The sequence below is a fragment of the Capricornis sumatraensis genome, chromosome 2 (genome assembly GCF_032405125.1).
Source record: "Capricornis sumatraensis isolate serow.1 chromosome 2, serow.2, whole genome shotgun sequence".
NCBI classification, from domain to species: Eukaryota; Metazoa; Chordata; class Mammalia; order Artiodactyla; family Bovidae; genus Capricornis; species Capricornis sumatraensis.
This window is the reverse complement of record NC_091070.1, coordinates 51,602,042-51,628,731: the sequence shown is the minus strand read 5'-3', so window position 1 is coordinate 51,628,731 and position 26,690 is coordinate 51,602,042. Positions and strand designations below refer to the sequence as shown.

Below are 26,690 nucleotides of genomic sequence, written 5' to 3'. Positions count from 1 at the left end.
TGGCCATTCTTGGATCCACAGGGTGAAGCATTTTCAGTACATTACTATTTTGAGCTGGAAAGAACTGTGTCAAGTGGCATATAAACTCAAGTCAAACTTGCCCCTGTGTTTTCAACTTGCTAGGTTGAAAAGAGATGCTCTTACGTGCTTAGGACTAAATAGTGTGCCAAGTTATTCTTAAAAATAAGAGTTTGGGATTAAAAAAAAGATGCAATCTCTCATCAACAAGGAAGATAAGTCAGTTTACATTTTATCATGGAGCTTTGCTTTGCTCATACAGCCTCTGCACCTTTGCTCTGAATTCCAAGCATTGCAAATAATGCCATATTCTGCATATCTAAATAGAGAACTTTTGCTTCGAATACACTGGAGTTTTTCTCAAGGGTTTCGAATTTCCCAAACCCTTGAAAATAGAAAAGTCCTAACTGAAAGAGGGTTGTCTACTGCAGGCAAGTCTCTTCTGCTGACTTGGTAATGGTTTTCTGGCTGTAGAGATCCTTTCCTCTATTTTCTTTTAGAGGTTTTCTCTCTTCATGCTGATTTGCCTGGAATGAGAGTTTGTGTGTGCCCCGTTCTGGGATCCACGGGGTGTGCTCAGCTGTGGGGATAGAAATGCTGATGTGGGCTCTGATGTGTTTTTCATTTGAGATACTCATGATTGGAAATATGTCATGAGCAATTTTAACCCTATTTATGTGGCTTTTTCTGCTTGAACCCAGTTCCATTGTGGGTGCCAGTTCCAGGTAGTGAGGAATGATTTTACATCGAACATTTTAGTTTGTGAAGGAGTAAGTTTCCTGCTACGCTAAAAGGGCTCCAGGTCAGCAAGTCTGTAAAAAGATGTGCTGAGAAAGAAGATGAATGAAATGGCATAATAAAGGTTTATGAATTCTGAAGTTGTTATGTGTCTCCCAGCTTTTAGTTGTGACTTTCCATCATTTTATTAAGATGATTCTTCATTGGTTGGATTGCCTGGAAAGAGTACAGGGGGTTCTAATGATTTATTCTTGCAGATAATTTGTGCCCCACCTCTCCCTCCTGAGTTTATAAGAAAAATGTATTTTCAAAAACCCTCAGTTGATATGAAATTAACTAAAGTTGTTAATAATTAGCATGCTTTCTTATTTCTCTTAAAAATTATGTGTCTGGATATACTGGGTTCGGGGGATTCTTTTTTGCTTTTATTTTGTTAACCATACTAAAAAGCCCTCATTGTTGTCAAAAATTTAATTTCAAATGCACTTGTGAGTGTTCAGATCACCGTAACAGCCAGTAGAGCTTTGAGAAAGTATAGTATCCCTGAGTTAAATCTAATGAACAAACCTTCATGAGGATGAATTTCTAGCTGTACATTTGCACACAAGTCTCCTTGGAAAGCTGATCTACTTTAGAGCACATTCCATGTTTCTAAATGATGTTATTCTTCCTTTCCAGAAACAAGCCAATGACCTCGTGAGCACCCTGATGAAATGTACACCTCACTACATTCGCTGCATCAAACCCAACGAAACCAAGAAGCCCAAAGACTGGGAGGAAAGCAGGTATGGCAAAGACACAGGTGGAGGTCAAGGGCAGCCTCAGCCTGTTTTCCCACTGCTCAAGTCAGGCCATCCGGCCTCTGCTCCAGGCAGGAGCAGTTTCAGTCATCTTCAGATGTGTTTTATGTTTTCATGTCTTAACTTCAGGAAGAAGCCTATGTATATATCATTTTCCCCTCCTTGTTTTTTCCTGAAATGTTGGCGCTGCCCTTCAGTTCAGAATTAGCGATTTATAATGTTGATCTTGGCTAGTCCGGGGGCAAATGGAAAAAAGAAAGCAAACCTCAGCACAACAGAGTCAGGATGGTTTTCAGATTAGTTTCGGCCCTGTGCAGACATTCTTAGTGCACTCGGCTCCTCGTCAGCACCCACAGGATGTGGCCTGGAATGCTGAGCTCAGGGTTGCAGGTGGGGTTCTGCAGAGCTAGTTAAAAAACGATCTGTCGTTTAGTTGCCTATGTGGGCAGAGGGGCTGTAGGCTCTGTAATCCCCCAAGCCCAGTGCTGATGAGCAGCGTGACTCTAGGAGGGAACCAGCCCAAGGGAGATGTGTGGCATGTAAGCAGTGAGCCATATCCTCCCTGGCTTCCAAGGAGTCCTACGTCACATTCCTCCTACACCTGCCATTTAGGGATGTGGCCTCTGCAGGATACAAGGGGGATGATTGAGTAGGAAAATGTTAAGATGATGACTGGAGAATATAGGTTTTGAATCCAGCTGGGGAAATTCCTCCTGTCCATAGGAACACGGGAAGCAGGGCTGAAGGGGACCCTGTGAGTGACTTGGACTAGAGAGAGAAGTCCTACCACTGTCACCGGATGAGATGGACTTGAGCATACTGGTGTTCCTGTTCATACTAGAATTCATGCCGGAATGCCTGTCTTTTTTCCTATTTTCTTTTCTCTCCTGGAAAAAACATAGTCTCTTCTAGGTATCAAGTGACTTAGTCAAGGTTAAACTCCAATGGGAAGACCAGGATGAAAATTCCTAGCTGCTCATCACCTCCCCCGAGGGGCCTGGAGGGTTCATTTCCCATCTCCCCCGCAAGACCCTTTCCAGCCCACAGCAGACAGACAATGCTTGATCATTTCCACGGAGGAAAAGATAAATAGGAAGGAAAACTCCCAGGTGCGAGCGCTTGCTGTCTGCAAATCCTTCTTGGTATTTTCACACTTTGTGGTGCAGCCTAAGACTGTTTTTCTCACCTTAAGGTGCTGCTGGGATGTGGCAGCCTTCTGTTTGGTTATCTCACAATATTCTGAATAATCTCATCAATAAATGCGGATTCCTAAAACATCTTTTTTATAGAATTACTAAAATTTTTCGATTTAAAATAATCTAAGACTCTCTTACAATATTATCTGTAAATGACATTCATGCTCTGATGGGAAGCCCATTCCTCCTGGGTCATCAGCTCACCTTTGGATACCTCTTGCCACCAGCTGGCACTGCATCCCTTCTCTAAGTCGGTTTTACTCTATTCGGCCATAAGAACCATTCTTGGGGCTCTTCTGTGTGATGGCTCTTCTGCTAGTTCAAGGCAGTTGCCACGTTTTATCTGGGATCTTCTCTTACATGAACTCATTACTTAGCCACTCCAGCCATTCCTTTGAAGGTGCTGGATATGGAATCCAACCTTGCCCCTTCTTGGTCATTCCTCTGGATGTGCTTAAATTGCCCTCTGCTTTTCTGAACTGTGTTACACACTTTTTCCTTTGATGTCAAGAGGATAACAGATGGAAAATGTCTGGGGGGTTTTGCCTTCTGACACTAGTTCTCAAACTTGAGTATGCATCAGAATATCCTCTGGAAGGCTCATGACAGGGCCCCATTCCCAGAGTTTCTGGGTCATTGAGGCTGGGGTGGGGCCTGGGGGTGTGCATTCTTAACAAGCCCCCAAGTGATGCTAGTGATGATGGTCTGGGCCTCATATTTGGAGAACGGCTGATCTAGAGCTAAGTTCTAGCCTAGGATTTGGAAGAACTGTATCCTGTGCTGGTCTGTCACCAACTAGTTTGAGTGAAACACTTCATCTCCTGAGTCCTCAGTCCCTTCCTCTTTAAATAAGAGGGTCAGGCCAGAGAGGGACTCCTTTGGTCAGACAGAATGAACACCCCCAGATCTGTTCCCTGTGTCTGTCATCCTGCCTCTGTCCGTCTCTTCCTCACTCCTATGCTTACTCACCCACACTTCACATCTCATGCACACACACACCGAGTAGAAGGGTGGTGTCATCAGCAGCCTCAGAAATAAATTACAAGAGTCTAGAAAGCAGAGGAATTGCTAAGAAGTGCTGGAGCCCACCCTTCCCCCTACTTCAGACTCACTGCAGCTTCCCTTCCCAGCAAACATAATCATGACTGAAAACAGCTCACTCATCCTCACATTGCAGTACCTCCCTGGCATGCTCCTCCCTGCCCCACGTATTCCGCACTGCTGGCAGGCTCTCTAATGCAGATATCTTGCAGTAGCTGCTGGTTGGAAGTTCCTCGATCATGATGCCACCTTCTCAAAATCCAAACCGAGTCATTGGAATATCAAAGACTGGAGAAATTCAGTAAATTTTCATAGACTTTCCCCCAATGGTGCCCCCCTAGCTTGCTTTTTCTTTTTTTTTACATCACATCCCTTATTTGAATTTCAGTGACGACCTTCCTAACATACACTCTTGTAAACTGGTGTTACAAAGACTAAGGTGTTCCTTAGTCAAATATTGATTTGTGTTTCCAGTAGGATGGCATCCTGGGATCCGCCCTCATGTCTTGGTTCAGGTTTACTGTGACAGATGGTTTCGCTCTGGGGCTTTCCCGGTGGTTCAGTGGTAAAGAATCTGCCTGCATTGCAGGAGACACGGGCGATGCGGTTTGATCCTTGGGTCGGGAAGATCCCCTGAAGAGGAAATGGCAACCCACTTAAGTTTCCTTGCCCAGAAAAGTCCCATGGACAGAGGAACCTCGTGGGCTGTGATCTCTGGGGTCAAAAAGAGTCGGACAGGACTGAGCTACTGAGCACGCCTGGTTTCACTTCATCTGTGAGCATGAAACGTCAGGGTCCGTGGAAGGGCAGTGTGCTTCATTGGCAGGGATCACACGGTCAATTGAAGTTCTCGGCAGACAGGGTTACTCATTCCACAAGTTTATGGCGTGTAGTTTATTTTTCTTTTCCTGTTGGAAATGTGTCTTCATTTGGCTTTGGGCAAACTGCCTGCCCTGGATTCTGAATTACTGCCCTGGTGGAGTTCTCTGGCCCTAACCTTCTTGGGTTAATGGCTGAGGACGGTCTTGAAAGAGGACTCCTTCTTAAAGGAGGAGAACGGCTTACTCAGGAGAACAACAGGTATTGCCAGCCTGGCTGATGTTTACTGAGGAGTGATGGTGCTCCAGGAATATGTAAAAAACATGGAATTTTAAACATAACACAATATTAATACTTTGAACTAGTTGTCCAGTTGACAAAAATTTCCTAATGACGGAAGTTGTAATGAATGGAGCAATGCTTTCACGCAAGATGCATTGTTTTCCATGTGATTCATGAGGAAGGAACATTTCTTCTTGAATCAATGGGTGATGCATTCCCTGCTTCAAAGCTTGGGGTATAGCCAGTATTTGTGTAAAAGACTTAAAATGAGCAGATATCTCTAATTGACAGCATCATGTGTAATTTCCTTAATGGAGAAAAGGTCGATGGTGAGTTTGGGATTTGGAGGATGGGAAAAAGGAAAATTATTTTCCTGACTCAGGTTTCTACCCCTTTGGTTTACCAGATATGTGTGAATATTGTATAACCTGAGGGCCAGCTCAGACTCAGATTATTATAATTTATAATCTTTTTTAATATGCCTCCCTGAAATGTGGAATTGTGAGTTTGTGGGTATAGTGGGTAGGAGAATAGGATGAAAAGATTATCCAGTCCCATCCTGGCTCCCTCTCTCCTTTATAGGGTAAAGCATCAAGTAGAATACCTGGGCCTCAAAGAGAACATTCGAGTGAGGAGAGCTGGTTACGCCTATCGGCGTGTCTTTCAAAAATTCCTGCAGAGGTAAGACTGGTGACTTGGGACTCTTATGTTTTAAACAGGCTTATTGAGATATAATTCCCATATCATACAATTCACTCATTTGAAGTATACAGTTCAGTGGCTTTTAATATATTCATAGAGTTGTACATCCAACAATGCTGTGATAGACATCACATTTGGCTCTTATGAATAACAAATAATGTGTCTATCAGTGCTCACATACACATTTTTATGTAGGCATATGTTTTTATTTCTGGCATTGCCAGATCAAATGGTAATTATGTTTGACCTTTTTGATGAACTGCTCTATGTTTTACAAGCAGCTGTACCGTTTAACATCCCCACCAACAGTGTTTGAGGGTTCCAGTTTATGTGCATCCTTGCCAACATTTGTTATTATCCAGCTTTTTGGTTCTAGCCATCCCGGTTGGTATGAAGTAGTTTCTCACTGTGGTTTTGATTTGTACTTCCCTAATGGAAGATATTGCTGAGTATCTTTCCACGTGCTTGTTATCCGTTAGAGAAATGTCTGTCCAGTCCTTTGATCACTTTTAAATTACTTGTCTTTCTAGTATTAAGTTATAACAATTCTTTTTAGCATCATTTATTGTGAATAAATCATTTTAAAGCATCGTTTATTTTAAGTAAAATCAAATATTTTGTCTGTTTAGAGTGATACATCAGTTCAGAAATTCATGGTAACTGTGACATGGGGAGAGACTGACATTTAACTGACTGAGCAAATTAGTAGTGTGGAGACAATTTCAGGAAAATATTTAACAGCTTAAGGTATTTAACCTCAAATTTTTTGTCCAAACATAAAGTTAAACTGATTTTTATATTTCTATTAAAGTACATTTGGCAAGATCTGTGCTAAATTGTTCTTACTTTGTGTTGTTTTTAAAAAGGATAAAATTGCAGTGTTCTTAAAATACTACATGATTCTAATTTCCCTAGTGATTCTAAATTAGTGGAGTTTCACTGATGCTCTACATTTATTTAATTTCCTTTATGAAAGAAGGAAGCCATATTTACTGTTTTAATCAGAAAATAATTATGTCTTCCTGGTATATGATACAAGACCAGGATATAAGACCATTTTTTAATTCAGATTTTATGTGACAAAGAGGTTTAGGAAGGAGAAGAACTTAATTGCCATCTTTGAGATCCAGTATTTCTAATAGAGTAGTTTTCCCTTTGAGGATGTTGTTTCTTCTGCTGGGAGATAGGGATGGCTAATCTACCGCTTATCAGTGTGGGTCATCATCTGTGGAAGGTCATTGATGTGGAAGGTCAGGAGAGGCTTGGCCAAAGGGTGGATCGTTCTGTACAGTAAAACTTCACTGATTTTTCTCCCCACACATTCAAGATTGCTGATGATTTTGGAGGCTGATTAAACTAGGAATAAAATTCACCATCAGGGCTCTCTGATTTAAAAGGCCTACTACACCTCTAGCGTAAACACAGCAATGTGAAAAGAAGTCTTTAGGAAGATTAGAAAATAAATTTGGAGTGCTCTTGCCTCACTGTAGCAGTATCCATTTGCTGACCAACACCTGAGATGTTAATTATGAAAGACTTTGCTCTTCTTTAAACAGATGGCCGGCACTAGCTTAGGACAGGATTTCTCAACCTCAGCTATTGACATTTTGGTTTAGATGAGTCCTCGTGTGAGGCTGTCCTGGACATTGTAGGATGTTTAGCAACCTTCTTGGCTTCTACCTACTAGATGCCAGTAGTACCAGCAACGCCTCCATCCCACCCTTATTTTCCCCTAGTTGTGACACTCAAAACTGTATCCGGACATTGCCCCATGTGGCCTGGGGAGACAAAGTCAGTTGAGAGAACCGTGGCTTAGATTATCATTAAGGTTCTTCGCAGAACTGCACTTCTTTGAAAATACCCTTTTTTAGTTAAGAGGGAAGAAAGTTAAATACAGAACATAGTGAATAAGAAGTATTTCCTCCGACTTGCTTTAATTTCAAAAGGCTTGCCCTCAACAATTCCAAAATGTTTCTAGTATTATTCTCCTTCAATATTTTTTCTAGACTTAAAAAACTTTTTCTTTTTTATGTAAAGTTCTTTTTTTAACATTAATCCATTTTCGGCTGCCCTGGGTCTTTGTTGCTTTGCACAGGCTTTCTCTAGTTACAGAGAGTGGGGCTACACTTCGCTGTGGTGCACGGGCTTCTCCTAGCAGTTGTGTTTTTGCAGAACGCAGAATCCAGGTGTGCAGGCCTTGGTGGTGGTAACCCACGGGCTCAGGAGTCGTGGCTCACCAGCTCTAGCGCACCGGCTCCACAGTTGTGTCACACGGTCATGGTTGCTCCGCAGCGTGTGGGATCTTCCTAGAGCAGGGATCGAACCCGTGTCCCCTGCATTGGCAGGCAAATTCTTTACCACTGAGCCACCAGGGAAGTTCCTGTGCTTAAAAACTCTTTATCCGATATTTTCAGATTCTCTCTAATTGACATTGCTATTGAAAATGGATCCGATTTTTTTTTTTTTACCTTAAATTTTTTTTTCTTTTAAGAAACCGATCCCTTCCTTCCATATTATTTAAAAACAATCTGACAAACCTGACTTCCATCGGCAGTGCTGTGAGCTCCGCCACTCTGTGGGGAGCAGGAAGTCCATGCTCTCGGCCAGATTGTCTGGGGTGCCCTGAGCAGGCTGCGTTACTTGTTTGCAGCAGCTCCTTAAATGAGCTGACATGACCTGGATCTAATATCCGGACCTCTCTCAGGTACCAGGCTAGCTGCATGGCTGCACAAGTGGTGCTTTCTTGTGTGCCTTCCAGAGTCAGCGTTTAGTGCGTATCTGTTATGCCCTTTGTGTCGAGCGTCTTTTTTTGAAATGATTTTATCCTTAGATGCCTTCCTGCTCAGCGCTCCTGCTGTGGGCTTTTCCTTTTAGAAGAGACAGACGGGCTTCCCCGTCTTACACAAAGCAGACTCTTGATGTTGTCATATTTTTTGTTTTGTTTTGATTTGAAAGTACTGGGAGGATAATACAGAGTTCAGAAAGAAAATTTGTTTTTCAGTATAAAGTATGTGTTTAGTCTCCTAGTCAAAAATGGCTACAAGGCCATATATCTGTCAGTGGGCAAGGAATATTTTTCCAGAGACAGTGCTGTTTTCCATAAGGTGTATGAGTCTGGGATTGTAACAGGATTTGTCCAGAGTCTGACAGTCACGTTCTCATCCTGTGATCCACTGTGAGTAAGTGAATCAGTTTATACCTTTATTATCTCAAGCACGGAGTGTAGCGACTGTCCTGTTGGCTCCCAGGACTTTTTAGTGTCCTTGGGGGTCAGACACATCCTAAAATCCAAGTATCAGAAGCTGGAGGTCACAAGTTTGGGCTGTGTTTCCTCTGGGGAGGAACCACTGGATTGGTCATCTGGGCAATTACAAGAAGCGTTGCAGGACTTCCCTGGTGGTGCAGTAGTTAAGAATCCACCTGCCAGTGCAGGGGACACAAGTTCAATCCCCAGTTTAGGAAGATCCCACATGCCTCAGAGCAACTAAACTTGTGGGCTACAGCTACTGAGCTCATGCTTGGGAGCCCATGTGCCGCAACTACACAAGCCCGTTCACCCTAGAGCCCGTGTTCCCCAACTAGAGAAGCCATCACAATGAGAAGCCTGCGCACCATACCTAGAGAGCAGCCACTACTTGCTGCAACCAGAGAAAGCTTGTGAGCAGCAACAAAGACCTCGCACAACCAAAAATACATTTTAAAAGATTTTAAAGGAGCCTTGCAGCCTAGGGGCAAGGAAGGGAAATCTAGGCAGTGACAACAGCCAGTGCAAAGGCCCTGGGATGAAATATTGGTCTTAAGTTGAAACCACTTGATGAAAGGGGTGTAAGTCATTAGGCTCATCTCTGCAAAATTATCATAGGCACCTATTAGGCAGCATCCCATTGCCTTGTGAACCCATTCCCACCAGTGTGTCCTGGAGAAACATGACTGAACTGGGTGTACTTACATAGTGAGAGAACCTTGTACTAGAATTATGCTCTGGTCTCTCCAGTGAAGTACAAAAGGAAGTGAGGAGAATGCTGCCAGTCTTCCTAAAAGCAAAGGGAACCACCACAAGTGGTCCATGGTCAAAGGGACAGGCAATTCCCATGTCTTACCCAGACCCAAACTCTTATAGGTCTTGTCAGGAAAAAGGAGAAGAAAAAGTCTCTGGAAACCAAGTTCCGTACTCTTAAAACAAGAGAGAGAGAAATACAGTATTATTTTAATAGGGGATTGATGTGAATTGCAAAGAGGTACCTATTTGTAGTTGCACAATAAAAATACTTTGGTTTATCATTTTGATTGGATTAAATCAAGCCAAGCAAAATCGCACTCTTAGAAGAAACGTGTCACCTTGTTGGTCTGCTCTTTCCCTTTGCACCCATACTCTGCATGAGCTTTCTCCCTCCTCCCTTTAGATTGCAGACACATTACTACTTCTTCACCACTGAGATCCCCCAGTAGCATCTCTGCTGTCAGTCATTTCTATGAGGCTTAATTGGTGTAGCCAACTTTATTATGCCATGTAAGGAATGTACTCAGGCTGCTATGTGGCTTCAGGTAGACATTTTCATTTTTAAGCTTTTTATCTCTAATTAGTGAATAGGAGAATTCACATTAATCTATCAGAGAAATTTTATGATCTAGAGCCATATGGAGAAGGCAATGGCACCCCACTCCAGTACTCTTGCCTGGAAAATCCCATGGACGGAGGAGCCTGGTAGGCCGTAGTCCATGGGGTTGCTAAGGGTCGGACATGACTGAGTGAATTCACTTTCACTTTTCACTTTCACACCTTGGAAAAGGAAATGGCAACCCACTCCAGTGTTCTTGCCTGGAGAATCCCAAGGATGGCGGAGCCTGGTGGGCTGCCATCTATGGCGTCGCACAGAGTCAGACATGACTGAAGCGACTTAGCAGCAGCAGCAGCAGAGCCATATTCTGGATTTTGATGACAGTTTTCCAGACCATACCCCAAAACTCCGCCAAGGACTTTATACGTACCTGAAATTCTACTGAGCCTTTTAAGGGGAATTTATGCACCTTCCTCACTGGACCTTGCAGGCCCTTCTTTTTGTGAATTACAGGCATCTTGGCCCCACAGTTTCTCAGAATCAAAGGAGTTCTTAGTGTATCTTTTGTTCTTTATTTTTTGGCTGTGCCTTACAGCATGCATGATCTTAATTGCCAGACCAAGGATCAAACCCATGCCCCATGCATTGGGATCTTGGAGTCTTAATCACTGGACAACCAGGGAAGTTCTCTTAGTGTTTCTTGGAAGCCTCTCATGGGGTGTGCACTGAATTATCAGAGGCCTTGTGTGATAAAATTGTCCCTAACAACACTCTGAATTTAAAGGTTGTGTTGAACATACTCCATCATGTTTTTACTGACTGGTTTTTTTAAAACCAGTCAGTAAACTTTTTCTTTTTTAATTATACCAGATGAAAACACTTTTAAAATTATATATTTATTTAAAATTTTTATTTTATGTTAGGGTATAGTCGATTTACAATGTTGTTTTAATCTCAGGTGTACAGCAAGGTGATTCAGCTATACATATCCCATATAGGTTATTGCAGAGTATTGAGTAGAGTTCCCTGTGCTATACAGTAGACCCTTGTTGATTATCTGTTTTACATATAGTAGGAGAAGGCAATGTCACCCCACTCCAGTATTCTTGCCTGGAAAATCCCATGGATGGAGGAGCCTGGTAGGCTGCAGTCCATGGGGTCGCTAAGAGTCGGACACAACTGAGTGACTTGACTTTCACTTTTCACTTTCATGCATTGGAAAAGGAAATGGCAACCCACTCCAGTGTTCTTGCCTGGAGAATCCCAGGGACAGGGGAGCCTGGTGGGCTGCCGTCTGTGGGGGTGCACAGAGCTGGACATGACTGAAGCGACTTAGCAGCAGCAGCAGCAGCAGGACTTGCTTCTCAAGGAAATTTATATTATCAGGCAGAACGTGGATATTTAGGAGGAGCAGAGAGGGTCCCTAGAATCCCCGTAGTCCCAACCAGCCGGCTCTGTGCGCATGATGTGCCTGGTTGTGTCCTCTTAGAGAGCCCAGGATCCTGAAGGCAGAGCCACTCTCCTTGTCAAGGTTCCCTTCTCCCTTTGATGCCGTTAGTGAGTCTACTCCTCGTAGTAGCTTCTGGGAACAGAGGAGGAGGGGGGCTTCTTTAGTGGCCTGGGCCCATTCATTGCTCATCTTCCAGATGTGCCTGCACATAGAACACACCCTCCAGTTCCTCACCCATACTCTCCTCTAATTTCCCCTCCTTCCCGCCATCCTTCTCTCCCTTCCTTCCACCTCGAGTCTTTGGTACCTTTTGTATTTGACATTCTGTAATAGGCTTCTGTCTCCCCTATTAGGTTAACCTCTTATATAATAGGGCTTCCCTCATAGCTCAGTTGGTAAAGAATCTGCCTGCAATCCAGGAGACCCTGGTTCAATTCCTGGGTCAGGAAGATCTCCTGGAGAAGGGAAAGGCTACCCACTCCAGTATTCTTGCCTAGAGAATTGCGTGGACTGTACAGTCCATCGGGTCGCAAAGAGTCGGACAGGACTGAACAACTTTCACTTTCACTATGTAATTATCATGTTTCTAACATAGACATATGTAGTAGACTGTATCATCTGTGAAGGAAAGGTTTACACGTATACTAATCCATGTCTTGTAGGTACTGCTGTGATGAAAGAAACAGCTTGGGGTTCAAATCCCAGCTCTGACGTCTGCTAGCTCAGTAGCTTTGGGTAGTTCTCTATTTTCCTCTCTTTCCTGTTTTGCAAAATGGGAAAACCAGCTGACTGAGGTTGCTATAGAGATAAAGGAATCTACTGCACCAAGAACAACACCTGATGCAGAGAACACCCTTTAATTACAACAGGTTACTCTTTCCTGCCGTGTTCCTGGCATTGTATCAGGTGCCAGATGTGTGGGGTGAGCCCCACAGATATGACATCCCCTCGTGGCTCCTATCCCCATGGGGGTGGCATAAATTACCCGAATAGGTACAGACATGACTATCATTACAAATTGATATATACTCTGAAGGCAAAATATTATTTTCTATGAGAGAAAATAGCAAAGGGGACAGTTTTTGCGTGGGTTGTCCAAAAAGGTTTCTATGGAAGCGTTGTTGAAGTCCGGACCCTCCCCGCTACACCCCGACCGCTGGGTAGGAGCCAGCCCTCTGAGGGGTTTGGAGACCAGCACATCTGCCAGAGAGAATAGCATGGGCGAAGCCTCTGAAGAGGGACTGTGTGCAGGAAAAGGAGGCCATCCTCCCAGGAGTGGGGTGAGCCAGAGAAAGCAGAGATGAGACTGGAGAAAGCTGAGGACCAGTCACCAGGGCCTCCTGACTCAAGATGCAGAGAGCTCCACAGGTGAAAGCCGATCCATCGTAATCATAACAGCTGCTTATGGGGAGCTCCATAAAACTCTTCACGTTGACTGTTAAGTGCTCCCAAGAAATCAGGGGAAATCAGTGTTGAGAAAAGACCATTTGATTTTGCCAGAAGAGTGTCGTTGGTGACCTTCAGCGATGCTATTTTTAGACAGTGGTAGAAAGGAAAAGCAGATTTTCTCCAGGGCGTTAGCATGGAAACAGTTGGAGAAGGAAAGAGTAGGTGGCGGCTCTGAAATGGGCATACCAGACCCGGTGGGTTTTTGCAGTTGTCAAGGTCTACGCCTGAGCCTCGGAAGGGAGGCAAGGGGATGGCTAGGACTCCAGCAGCACCGGGTGCCTTTTGGGGGCGTCCAGGCCAAGCCTGATCCTTCTCTCCCTGTTTTCCTCACAGGTATGCCATCCTGACAAAAGCCACCTGGCCCTCATGGAAGGGGGATGAGAAACAAGGCGTCCTGCACTTGCTGCAGTCCGTCAACATGGACAGTGACCAGTTCCAGCTAGGGAAGAGCAAGGTGTTCATCAAAGCCCCCGAATCTGTGAGTTTTCTCCGGCCACGCCTCTCCCTGTGGCCCCCCTCTCAGCCCCCTCCACACAGCGAGGCTGGTTTCTTTACTTCTCCTGTGCTTCATGTCTTAAATGTCAGTTCCTCAAAGAAGGCTTTCCGCTACTCCGAGTCTGTGTGGTTCATGCCCCACACCCTAGCACCTTCGGAGTCCTCAGCTTGGATACAAAACTATCATCACAAGAGCTTTCTTTAGTACTTATCTCTCCCATTCTAGGTGGCCATTGCCTTGAGGTCAGGGTCTGTTTATGAGCCTTTGTGTACTCAGAGCTTCAGGAGGAAAGTGGCTCAGAGGAGGTGCCCAGCAGTTATTTTCAGTGTCCAGTAGTGTCTCAGCTAATAGGTACTTCTTCGCCCAGAAAGGAGGCTTGGGTTAACCTATATCCTCACCTGGCTGACACCAAAGAAAGCATGTCACACAAAGGCAGAGCAGAGCCTGGGAGTGAGAATTCCCAGGACTGTACTTTGAAGACTGTGAAGAAGCCCAGAAAGGACTTTGAGGAGACCAACAGATAGAAGGCGAAATCTCCAGTCTTAAAGGATACAGATATTTACCAGTAAGGAACTCAAAACACAAAGGTTTTACAATTTACAAACTTATCAGACTTCCACAGATTAATTTAGTGGAACTTCTTAATCTTTCCTGTGGAGCATGTGATCACCCTGAGCTGAATGATTGTTCACAGGAAGTTCTCAGTTTGAGCAGGAACCCAACACAGCCTCTCAGTCCTTCTGCCCCATAGCTCTAGGGCTGTGGAATGAAGACAATTTCAGCTTAAAAATGAAGACAATTTTTAAGCTGGAGAAACTGCTGGAACTAATGGGGGTGGGTGTCACCATTTCTTGAGGTTCCTGTAATAATCACAAGACTATTTTCAAGAGTCTATGGAGACAGACTTCCCTGCTGGTTCAGTCATTAGGGCTCTTTGCTTCCACCACAGTGGGGCACAGTTTCGACCCCTGGTTGGGGAACTAAGATCCTGCATGCCGTGTGGAGTAGCCAAAAAAAAAAAAAAGAGTTGGTGGTGAATTTGGCAAAAGTAGTCACCATATCACCAAGAGAACCTGCAGTGTTGGTCATAACGGAAACCCTTGACTCTAGGCAGATTCTGGTCCTGCCATGCGTTTTCTCCACTAGAAGGGGCCCCATCACTGCTATTCTGCCTGCCTCCCAGGATCATCCTGAGATCAGAAATGCTAATAATTGTAACTGAATTACTTTAAAGGCTGTTAAATAATAAGTGGCACACATCGATAGAACCCATATGAAAAGTTTGTGGTAGCATTTTCCACTTTGAGATATTTGTAGCTTCACAGCAATTTCATTTCCAAATATAAAATGAAAATGTTGTGTCATACACCATTAAGCAACCCACAGAACAGTTCCTGTTCTTTCTAAAACGGGCTGGAGTGATTTATCGGTACAATGGAGAACTCTTCTGTTTTATACCCTCTCCTCTGTTTTTACTTTTTCGACTTGCTGAATTTTCACAGAAACAGCCTCAATGTTTTTCATGCTTTTTTTTTCCTGATTCAGTAGAGCTTTGAGATTTTACTTTCAAATCAAGATTTATTTTTGGTTTTTCTTTTCCATGTTTTCCTCCCAGTTGCATTTTTACCTTCACTTGACTCTTCCTCTCCCCCATTTTCACACACACACACACACACACACACACACACACACACACATACACACACCCATCATTACTACTCTGTCCCCTCCCTGCATTGCTCTTCCATCCGTTTCTAGCCCTGACATTGCAAACACTTTTACAAAAATTGTTTTTTAGGGACTTCCCTGGCAGTCCATTGGTTAAGACTCCACGCTTCCACTGCGGGGGGCATGAGTTCCATCCCTGGTTGGGGAACTAAGATCCTACATGCCGCAAGAAAGACATGGCCAAAAAAAAGGTTTTTAAAAATCTAACCTGTGATTTTGCTTTAACTTTTATACTAAATGTGCTGAATTTACAAAATAACCCATTTGCTTTGAGAACCCACATTAGGCATGAGAGAGTTTGCTTTGGTTTTGTTATGTGTGTCTGTGCTTTTTGCTTTTCTCTCTTCTTCTCCCTTTCTCTCTCTTTCTTCTTGAACCTCCCTGATTTCTAACCCCTATGGCTTTTGGAAAGAACCTAAAAACCAGCTCATCTTTGAACTGGTCTATAGGAAGTTGGGAATTGGTTGACTGTTCATCCTTTCTGAGTCACAAGTATATTTTCTATGACGCTCTCAAAATAGTTCTGGGAAAGAAGAAGAAAACAAGACTTACTCAGAAACCCAACACAGAAAAGAAAACACCAATGGATAATCTTCCAGGCAACTGCTGGGCTCAGATTTTTAAACATTCTGGCCAGTTGTTGAAAAAAATCTTTTGTTCTTGAAATATGCACCTTTGTTTATTGTATGGCACTGATGGCTGTGGAATGAAGTGCCCCTCTCTTGATACGTTGAGTCTGAGGTGGAGCTGTGAGAAGGAGAAGTTGAATGTCAGGAGGAGAGATCACTTGCTCCAGGGTACAAACCCAGATAAACCGAGACAACAAATCAAGCCCAGCTGCCTTCAAACCAAATTTGCTTGTTTAGTTCTGGAATGTTTTTACATAGACATCCGTCATCATTACTTTGGGTTTTTATTGGTCTGTTTTTTATTCCTAGAGAGTCATGTAAACTACTTTCTAGGTGAATGAGAGTTCGCCACCATTTTACAAGTTGATTAGAAGCAGATGATTCTATGTCCAAGTGAGGAGGAGCCTGGCAGAACCTGAAAGACCTCGGTTCACTTTCCAGCTCCGCCCAGTCTTAGTACTGATGTTCTCCTCTTGAAGTTGGAGATAATGCAAATAAGCGGTACATGTAGTCGCTGAGTGGTTGAATGAAGTAATGTGTGTAAAGCATCTAGAATGATTCCTGATCCATTGTGGGCATTACAGCTGTTTGCTGGCGTCTTCGTCATTCTAGAGCTTTGGTGAGTCGTGTACAACAGTATTCATCGTTAAGATGACCTGAGTCTCAAGACCTGCCAGTGTCTGACATGAGCCCTTAACCAAATCAGCCTCAGCCCCTCTTGGTGAATCCAAGTCCTTATTAACACATCATAAGTCCAGCTCCAATCACTGGTTATTATCCTCTGCCCAATGACTCCCTATAGATTTCTGTGAGGCAGGAACTCTGTACTTTCATGGAACCAAAAGTTGGGCAGCCCTCCTTCCACAGCAGCACGAGCTTTCTGCAAAAGCTGGAAAATTCTAGTACGAGGCTTATATTGCAGCACTAAAAGCTGCCTCCGTGAGCTCATTTGATCTAGCCACTTAATGTCCTCTTTGGATCAAGGTGGGAAATAAATGGGTGTGTGTTGAATCACTCATTTGATTCTTACAGAGGTTAGGAACAAGGTAGGGAGACACCATCATTAAGGTCCAACTGAATACACTCAGATCCAGCTATTTTCCACTATGTTTTTTAGTAAAAGAATATATATAAGGACTTACGTGGTGGTACAGTGGATGAGAATCCACCTGCCAGTGCAGGGGATGTGGGTTTGATCCCTGATCCAGGAAGAGCCTACATGCTGTGGAGCAGCTAAGCCCATGTGCCACAACCACTGGCCCTGTGTGCCTGGAGCCCACGCTCCACGATCGGAGAAGCCACCACGACGAGAAGCACGTGCACCGCACGGAGGAGTGGCCCCGCTCAGCACAGCCAGAGAAGGCCTGCGTGCAACGGCAGAGACCCAGCAACTGGAAAGGAACTAGCTTTCAAAATATCTTGTCTCTGTATATTTGCATATAAAAGTTATAGTGACCATAAGCAACACATTTTTTTCTCCTTTGTTTATGAGTCTGAGAAGCTGCTTCCCATTGTGTCCTTGACTAAACTGAGCGTCCTTGAAATATCCAAGAAAGTAATGTTCAGGTCCTGTGAACTGACTCACACTTGTCTTCTCTCTTTTCACAGCTCTTTCTTCTAGAAGAAATGAGGGAGCGAAAGTACGATGGGTATGCTCGAGTGATACAGAAATCATGGAGGAAATTTGTGGCCCGGAAGAAATATGTCCAAATGAGAGAAGAGGGTATTACAGTCATTTTATTTCATTCATTTACCAACTCTCAAGAATATTTTTGAGCTTAGATGAAGTTACAAGTTCATTGTACTTTGCACATACTGTGCATTGCAGCCTTGCATTCATTAGGAGTCTCTCTTTGTCTTTCCACACGGAGCATTTTCCTCCTTGTAGGGAACTGATCCTTCTCCCTTCTCTGCCCTTTTGGGAACTGCAGCCTCCAACCTTCTGTTGAACAAGAAGGAGAGACGGAGAAACAGTATTAACAGGAACTTCATTGGGGACTACATTGGGATGGAGGAGCACCCGGAACTCCAGCAGTTTGTGGGCAAGAGGGAGAAGATCGATTTTGCAGACACAGTGACCAAGTACGACAGGAGGTTCAAGGTGCGTGCTGCCTGCCCAGCCCTGGGAGCCACCAAACGGGTTCCTTAGTTTTAAAAATAACTCATCATTTTGCTTTTGGGATTACCAAAACAGAACGTATCCATTGTAGATAAATGTAGAAAATGCAGATAAGCCAAGAGAAAAATAGCCACCTATACCCAGAAACAATCACTATTAACATTGTGTGTGCCTCCTGTAGAACGTTTTCATGCAGACATACATTTGTATATTTAGTTTACAAAACTGAAATCTACCTTAATGCTGGTTTGTGTTCTGCATTGGTTTTCTCCTAAAATACACCAGGGAGAACTTTCTATATTAATAGATATGTTAATATCATAACAATTTATACATTGTTTTGTTTACCTGGATAGTATCCCATTCAACAGTTGCTTCACTATTATTTTGAGCCAGTTTCTTCTTAATTTCTTCTCGTGACTTTTTTTTTTTTTAACCATCATAAATAAAAGGATACTATGAGCATTCTTTCACATGGCTTTGTGCATTTGCCTACTTATGCTTTTAGAGTAAATTGTTAGGAGTAGACTCATTGGATCAAAAGATTGAGAATATTAAGTGAAGTGTTCTTACCCATTTTCCCTGGGCAAATAACTATGCGGGGCTTTGACAGAGCCACTGGAGGACAGCTGATTTTTTAACCTCTTTCTTTAGACATCTGCCTTTTTTCTTTTGCCTAATAAAATTTTGACCCTAATAGTGAAATCTGAAGCCATAATAAATTATGGGCCATTAAGAGCTTTTTATGTGAGTTATTTCTTGTTTGGTTTTTGGTCGGGGAAAAAAATAAAGAACGAACAATAATAATTTCAGAAGAAGGATGGTGTTGTTTTGCCAAAACCAAATCACTGCTTACAAACTAAATATGGTGCTAGCTGGCTCTGGTGGCAGGTTTGAATACAAACATGAATGTTAAGTCTCTCAGTATTGTTTGGATATAACACAGTACATTTGTATTAGATTTTTAAGGGTTACCATTGAAATGAAAATGTATCAATTTTAAAGAGTAAAACTTTAATGGACTCACAAACATTACATATGCAGGGTCTCTTGAGGGACCCCTGTATGAGAAACATCCTGGAGCAGACCATTGGTAGGGTCACCCTGCGTGTTGGTTTGCCCTGATCCCTTAGGTGGATCCACGTGAGTCTAACATTTTTATAAGTTAAAGAGAGTCAAGTATCAGCAGTTTTGTATATGTCAACCTAACAATCATAAGTAACATGTTCTTTTGCTCTCGAAAGAGTTGGATGATAAAGGGAGTCACCCTCTGATTGTAGTGAAAGTTCACCGCCTGAAGCAGCTTCCTTTCACCTGGTCACCGATGTCCTGTGTGTAGACTACTGTCACTCTGACACTTTTCTAAAACACCTGTCCTTACAGAGCGTAAAGCGAGACTTGCTTCTGACTCCAAAATGCTTGTACTTGATTGGACGAGAAAAGGTCAAACAGGGTCCAGACAAAGGCCTGGTGAAGGAGGTACTGAAGCGGAGGATCGAGATGGAGAGGATCTTGTCTGTGTCCCTCAGGTAAGTGGCCAAGGGTGGGGACGGGGAGCCCCACCTCTGCACGACACTGCCATCTGCTATTCCAAGCACCGCCTGGAGAGACGCGGCGTCAGGCTCCCCAGTTGTAAAAATGATGATGAAGAGAACCCAGTTTTCTCTTCTTCCCTGAGAAGAGCTGATCTTCTTGGGTCTCAGAGAGTACTACAATCACAAGAAAAGGTTACCTTCTGATCTGCTCCTCTAGTCAAGGGATGCTCAGATCCTTTGCTCCCATAAAATCTGAGGGGAAAAAAAAAATGTAGTCTGTGAAACAAACAGGGCATAATTGCTGTTATTGAAGGTGGGGGTCAACATTCTTGAGTCCTGCCCCCAAGCCCACCTTGCCCCTGATGAAGAGGGCATTTCACCAGGAAAAGCCTAACCCATTTCACCAGGGAAAGCCTGAGCAGAGGTGGCCGCTGGGTCATCAGTGCTGCTTTTAGTTTGCTGTGAGCTTGGATTGTCCTGATAGGAAGGATCTCTGGACTCCTTGAGGCCCGTCTGCCTGCTCATTCCCCCGGGGGTGAGGGGGAATACAAATTGGTCTCCATAATCTGTAACCCTGGGGTCATTGCCAAATGCTCCCTTCAACTCCAGGTTCACAGGTAGGCACCCTTGCTCTTCCCATCAGCACTCTGGTTTATGAAATGAGTGCAACTGTACAGTAATTTGAGCATTCTTTGGCATTGCCTTTCTTTGGAATTGGAATGAAGGACCTTTTCCAGTCCTGTGGCCACAGGACCTTTTGCAGTCCTGTGGCTACTGCTAAGTTTTCCAAATTTGCTGGCATAATGAATGCAGCACTTTCTCGGCATCATCTTTTAAGATTTGAAATAGCTCAGCTGGAATTTCATCACTTTCACTAGCTTCATTTGTAGAAATCTTCCTCAGGCCCATGTGACTTCACACTCCAGGATGTCCAGACCATCATGGTTATCTGGGTCATTGAGAGCTTTTTTGTAGAGTTCTTCTGCATATCCTTGCCACCTTTTCTTGATCTCTTATGCTTCTATTAGGTCCATACCATTTCTGTCCTTTATTGCAAGAAGGCTGACTGGTTGTCTGAGGAGGCCTTACAAATAGCTGAGAAAAGAAGAGAAACAAAAGGCAAAGAACAAAGGGAAAGATACACACAACGGAATGCGGAGTTTCAGAGAATAGCAGAGAGAGATGAGAAAGCCTTCTTAAGGGGACAATGCAAAGAAATAGTGGAAAACAATAGAATGGGAAAGACTAGAGATCTCTTTAAGAAAATTTGAAATACCAAGGGAACATTTCATGCAAAGATGGGCACAGTAAAGGACAAAATGACAAGGACCCACATATGCTGAGACTTCCCCAAATCCTCCCTGTGATGAGAGGAAATCCTCACGTCACAGAAGGGGAAGAAAAGAGGAAGAAAGGCCCCTTTGAGGCTTCCTCCTTGAGTCATGTCCTGGGACCCTTCTGAGGATGCCTCAACTTCTGCCAGGGCAAGCGAAGGGCTGCCATCATATTAAAATATTAGAGATGTTCTGGTTACCTATAGATGCGTCTTCTTAGAATTAGGACTGCTCTACACTGTTACTCCACACACAAGACAAAATCGCTGCTCGTAGGCAAAAGCAGAGTTTCTGTGCACACAGGAAACTGATTTACCAGGCTACAAAAGCCTGGCTCCAGTGCAATCATCCAAAGCAGATTTTAAGTTGTGTCTGTTCTTGCCTATGTCACTGTGGTTTCTGATTTTGTCTGTTCCCAATTTTCCTGATAAAGAGCCAGGCAGGGCAGTGACGTTAAGTGTTTAAAACACTTCAGTTGAAGATGCGGTAGAACTGGTAAGCAGATGTGTTCATCAGCAGCTCTTTTGCAGCCACACCTCAGGTGGTTCTCAGTGCCATGGATTTCACAGACACACTCTAGGCACTGTCTGGTTTCCCAAAGGTCTTTCTGATCATGCAGCTCACTGACCAGGCCACGACCTGCTGACCACACTCTCCTGGTTACTGGGCCCCGAGGCTGCCCTTGCTGGTCCAAGGAATCCAAGTGGAAGCTTCTTTTTTTATCTTGCATGGGAACAAGGGCTTATACCTGGGCTAAGCTGAGTGAGCTAAAACGTGCTGGGCACACTTGACAGTTGAAAGCCCAGGAGTCACAGCTCTGGGACACAAGTGCTCACTACTCAGAGTGAGTGTTGTTCTCACAGTTACTACTGCCTAGGTGTGTCTGCAGCCCTCAGAGGCCTTAAGCGGCGCTTGATCTTTGTATATCTACACGTGCACCTGGCACTTGGACACTCAGTGTCTTGTTGATCAAGTCTCTGAGGCTTATCAAGGTGTGGGATATTCACACTCAAGTTTTTTCCCTGTCTCTTTTTCTTTTTTCACAGCTTCTGGGGATACAGTGTCTCACAGTTAAGATCAGATTCTTTTTCCACTTTCTTTTTAATATTCATGGTCTGGATGTTTGCTTCCTTGTTGCCTTTCCTTATTGGAGGATGTAATAAAATGAGGTACTTAGCCTGAAATTTGTTCTGACTCTAGGAGGGAAAAAGAGCCCGAGTCATTTAAAGGTGTTATTTCTGTGTGTTACAGTCACTGAGCCCCAGTTTGCCAGGATTAATAACCATTGCCTCATTTCTTTCAGCCACTGGGACAGGCCAGTAATCTAAACCAATAGAAGTGCAATCAGATAGAGTGTGCAGAATCAAACATAGAGGAGAAATTGATTGTGGTACCAGGAGAACGTATCTGTGTGGGTGTGTGTACACGTGTATTCTCAATATATTTCAGTATTAGTATAGAGAAAAATTTGAACAGTTGTCTTGCACTTTGGGAAGAGAGTCATAATGTGTGTTTTGAAGACTTCATGGGACTTCTTGACTGTTGGCTCGAATGACCACCTAATGGCTTCTAATTCAGACTATCAAAGTGTCCTGCAAACCTGATCTTTCAGCCCATCCCTAACTCTTATAACTACTGGGGAGGCCAAATTGGCTCACAGCTGCCTATTCAGACCAACCAACCATACAAGAAAATATACAGGGCAATTTGGGGAATGTAAAATAACTAAATATTTTGCAAGTGTGTTATGAGTGTTCGTTGCTCAGTTGTGTCCAACTCTTTGTGACCGTGGACTGTAGCCTGCCAGGCTCCTCTGTCCATGGAATTCTGCAGGCAAGAATACTAGAGTGGGTTGTCATTCCCTTCTCTAGAGGATCTTCCCAAGCCAGGGATTGAACTCAATTCTCCCGCATTGCAGGCAGCTTCTTTACTGTCAGAGCTGCCAGGGAACGTGGCAAGTATTTTGTATGAAGGATTTACTGTTTATTCCTTTAGGTGTGGTAATAATATTGTGGTCATTTATATTTAAGAAGGCTTTATCTTTTAGAGATAGACACTGAAATGTTTAATGATAAAATAATATGATTATACTCTGCTGTAAAATAACCTAGCTGATGTTGTGGAAGTGGGGGTAATGAGACTGCAGATGAATTTGACTGTCTGTAGATTGATCGTTGTTGAAAACTCCTGACATGTGGTGGTTCATTCTGCTACTCTACTTTTTGATATACTTGAAATTTTCCATAATAAAAAGTGTTTCCTAATACTTCAATAGACATCATATTTTTAGAAGTCTCTACCTTTTATAAGTGTACTGAAATATATCTAGTTGAATTATAATTGAAATTTTTTAAAACCTTTTTTTAACTTACAAGAAAAAAAAAATAGATTAGGCCCAATAGCTCAGAGAGCTGTGATGATAACAGTCACTCACAGGGAAAGGAGCACTCCTTATCTAAATAAAAGGCCGAACACTGACAACCTGCATGTCTGCCTTCATGGAGACGTGGTGAGAATATCGGGAGGTGATACACTCCTGATGATGCCTTTGGGGCATCATATTTCTAAGCCTTTGAGGGGACCGCTGATGGAAGGCCGAGCATCGTTTCTGCAGGCTCCTTCAAGAGCTGCTGCTTGTCCAAATACCTCACTGGCCTGTGTGTGTGTGCTTAGTATCCGACTCTGCAACCCTTTGGACTGTAGCCTGCCAGGCTCCTCAGTCCTTCAGGCAAGAATACTGGAGTGGGTTGCCATGCCCTCCTTCAGGGCCTCTGCCCAGCCTAGGGATCAAACCCGGGTCTCCTGCATTGCAGGCGGATTCTCTACCTGCTGAGCCATCGAGGAACTGACCTCGTCTCGCTCTTATTTGAAAAACTCAGTTTGCTGGAAGAGTGGTCAGGAGGTACAATGGCCTGTATTCTTGGCCTTCCTGTTGTAGCTCATGAGGTTTGAAACACAAAGTCTCCTATATGGAGCTCTCTCTGATGAAGCTTCTAGTAGTCCTTCTCTTTCCCATAGCTGACCCCCAGAGGCCTAAGATCAAAAGCTTCAGGGCCGTCTGCGTAGGTCAGTAGATTTCCAGTACTTGTACATACTAGGAAAGTCAGCCTAGAAGGAGTGGGCTTTAGACAGAGGCCCCAGCACTCCTGGGCATGACATTCTTGCCTAAAAATGGTTCGTTGCCTAATTGTCCTAACTCTCCGGCAATAAGAACAGCCTCCCTCACTTGGGATCTGCTCTGCTGACCTGATGCTTTCCTGAAATCTTGACTTCCTATGGATTTTGAGCTCTGGGAAGCTGGAAGTTTTCTGCATTTTTGGACTGACCACCAACCTTGTGTTCAACTCTGGATTTGCAGTTGGTGAGACACAGTCCCTGCCTCAGGGCGTTCTGGAAGGAGGAGCCATGCCCTGCGTAAACATGGGGCACACAGCTTACAAGTGTGGAGAGATTGGTTTCCAGGATATTCCTGGGACACAAAAATGGGACTGAGCCTTTCCCCTGTGGTCGGGTGAAGCTCTTCCCAGGAGGCCTGACACCACATGTATCTGCACTTTCTCAGAGAAATTAAGTAGGCTCCCGAACTGGCGCTACTGGTATCTCTGGGTGGTAGAGTTCTGGATAAGGCTTGTTTTCTTCTGCTTTTAATTTTTACCTTTGTAGTTCTCAGTTTACTGAAAGGAGCATTGGGGACTTCCCTGGTAGTCTAGGGTTAAATATCTGCCTTGAAAGGTAAGCAAATCGGGTTTGATCCCTGGTCAGGGAACTAAGATCCCACATGCAAACAAGACCATTTGCCACAAGAGAAGCCTGCACGCTGCAACTAGAGCAAGCCTGAGTGCTGCGGCAAAGACCCAGCACAGCCAAAATAAATAAATAAATATAATTTTTTTTAAAGGAGTATCTATTTCATAAGCAGAAAACATTTCTTTTTGAGACTTTAAAGAAAAGCAGGGGCCATCCTAGCTGAAATTGCCTTTTCAGCTTAAGAAAAAAAGAAAAAACTCCTTTAAAACTTTACCCAGGGTTTTGTAACTAACATTTTTATGAAGATTTGGTTAAGGGAGTAAACCAAGCATTTCTAGTGTGGTCAGCTGTACAATAAGCCACAGAAACAGAGGATAAAGAACCAATCAAGAGCCAAACCAGGGACTAGTTAAGCTTCTTTCAACATAAGCTCCTACGTCAAACATCTGTAAGGAATTGCAACTTGAGCAATTGAAGAAGACGGAGGTGAAGTCCAAAAATAAGTCTGATATTTTAGGGGAAAAAAACAAGGTGTGAAAGCTTTGTTTTCAGACCTAGGAACCTGGGCTGAGGCAAGGGGAATGAGCTGAAGCTCTGGCCTGGGTGAAGAGAATTCCTGATTTTCTGACTCCGATCACCAAAGGGAAGGGCTCTTGAATTTGATGGTTAAAGTCCTAATGTCCAGACAGTCTCTTCTCATTTCCAGACTCATGCTGATAATTGACCTTGATGTTTTGGCCTGCTGGCTTTATTTCTTCCTGGTCATGAAACTCCTAATAGTCTGCACACATTCAACCACTCACGGTTTCTTATGTTGGACTCCTTTAATAATCCAGTCGAATAATTACTGTCCCGCCTAAAGGCCAGCCAGGCAAATGGACATGCCCAGACGTGAATCCAGCAGCTGAAACGGGAGTTTCACTCTGCCCCATACGCCAAACAGCGCCTGTTGTTCCCCTCTCCCCTCCGTACACTCTCCTTCCTGACACAGAGGTCTTCGTAGCCCTGCGCTAGGATGCTGGGACTTTATTTCATTAATTCCAAATGACTTGGGAGAGTTGTTTTGAGCAGCTTTTTACACAAGTGCCTTTTGGAGTTTGGAATTGCTGTCGTTGAAGTAATTAAAACAATTCCAGAGTTTTCATCTACTTAGAAACAGGAGGATTATAGGAGTGTTGTGGCCGCACCTTCTGAGGTATACTGTTCTCAGAAAAGACTCCAACTCCAAAGTTGGGTAAATCTGTGAGCAAGGAGGTGGAGTGGAGACTCTCAGCTGTCCCGTAATACCCATTCTCTCCTTTACATGACAATAGCTGACAGCCAACCAAGGACTGCATTTCCCAGGCTCCCTGCAGCTAGGTGTGACCATGTGACATATGCCGGCCAATGAGGTGCAAGCAGAAATGACTTGTATGACTTTCTGATCATACCTGTAAGGAGGAGGAGTAGACGCCTGGCTCCCAGGCACTGTAGAACTGTCATGTTGGCCCTGAATTGCTTTTTCTTATATTTGGAAACACTGTTGAGGTAATAGTAATGACCACATGCTCCACCCAAATGGCCATTATGTGTCCCAACATGCCTGTGAAGTGTTCTGACTTCACATCCAGGAAGAGCTGTTTGGTCTACTGGTCCAGTAAGCAGGATGTGAAGGGCCGGGCTCCTCTTTCCTGGTGAGGGTATCTTGCTGCTACTCTACTCCATTCCTCCCCTGTAGTTATGAATGCTGTCATACTGTGCCTTTGCAATCCAACTCTATTGTGGTCCTACCTTATACATTTTTCCTCCTGTGGATTAAAAGCTCTTGTAGAAAGACAGGGGCTGAGGGTTTAGAGTGAGGAGCTGTGGCTGTAGCTACTGGCTTGATAAGGTACAAGTCATTAGCTCCCTGCCTTGGAACAGAGAGAGAAGATTCCTAACAAGCCTGGGATCATCCACAAAGGCTCTTTCTACTCAAGGAAGACTTCTGGTCCCATGGACTGCCCATCCTCACCTTGTCATATTCCTGTGACTGAACAGAGAGACCCTATTTTGTAACCTTAGTCAGT

At 43.8% G+C, this 26,690-nt stretch overlaps 1 protein-coding gene across 1 annotated transcript in view; it reads left to right on the top strand.

Moving 5' to 3' along the window:
- MYO1E (myosin IE) overlaps window positions 1–26,690 on the top strand; it is a 214,168-nt gene that overhangs the window by 159,478 nt on the left and 28,000 nt on the right. Inside the window, exons 17-22 of the mRNA XM_068963676.1 lie at window positions 1,435–1,541; window positions 5,477–5,575; window positions 13,388–13,532; window positions 17,516–17,630; window positions 17,839–18,008; window positions 19,410–19,555. Coding sequence (XP_068819777.1) covers window positions 1,435–1,541; window positions 5,477–5,575; window positions 13,388–13,532; window positions 17,516–17,630; window positions 17,839–18,008; window positions 19,410–19,555 — 782 coding nt within the window. The remainder of the gene's footprint in view (window positions 1–1,434; window positions 1,542–5,476; window positions 5,576–13,387; window positions 13,533–17,515; window positions 17,631–17,838; window positions 18,009–19,409; window positions 19,556–26,690) is intronic.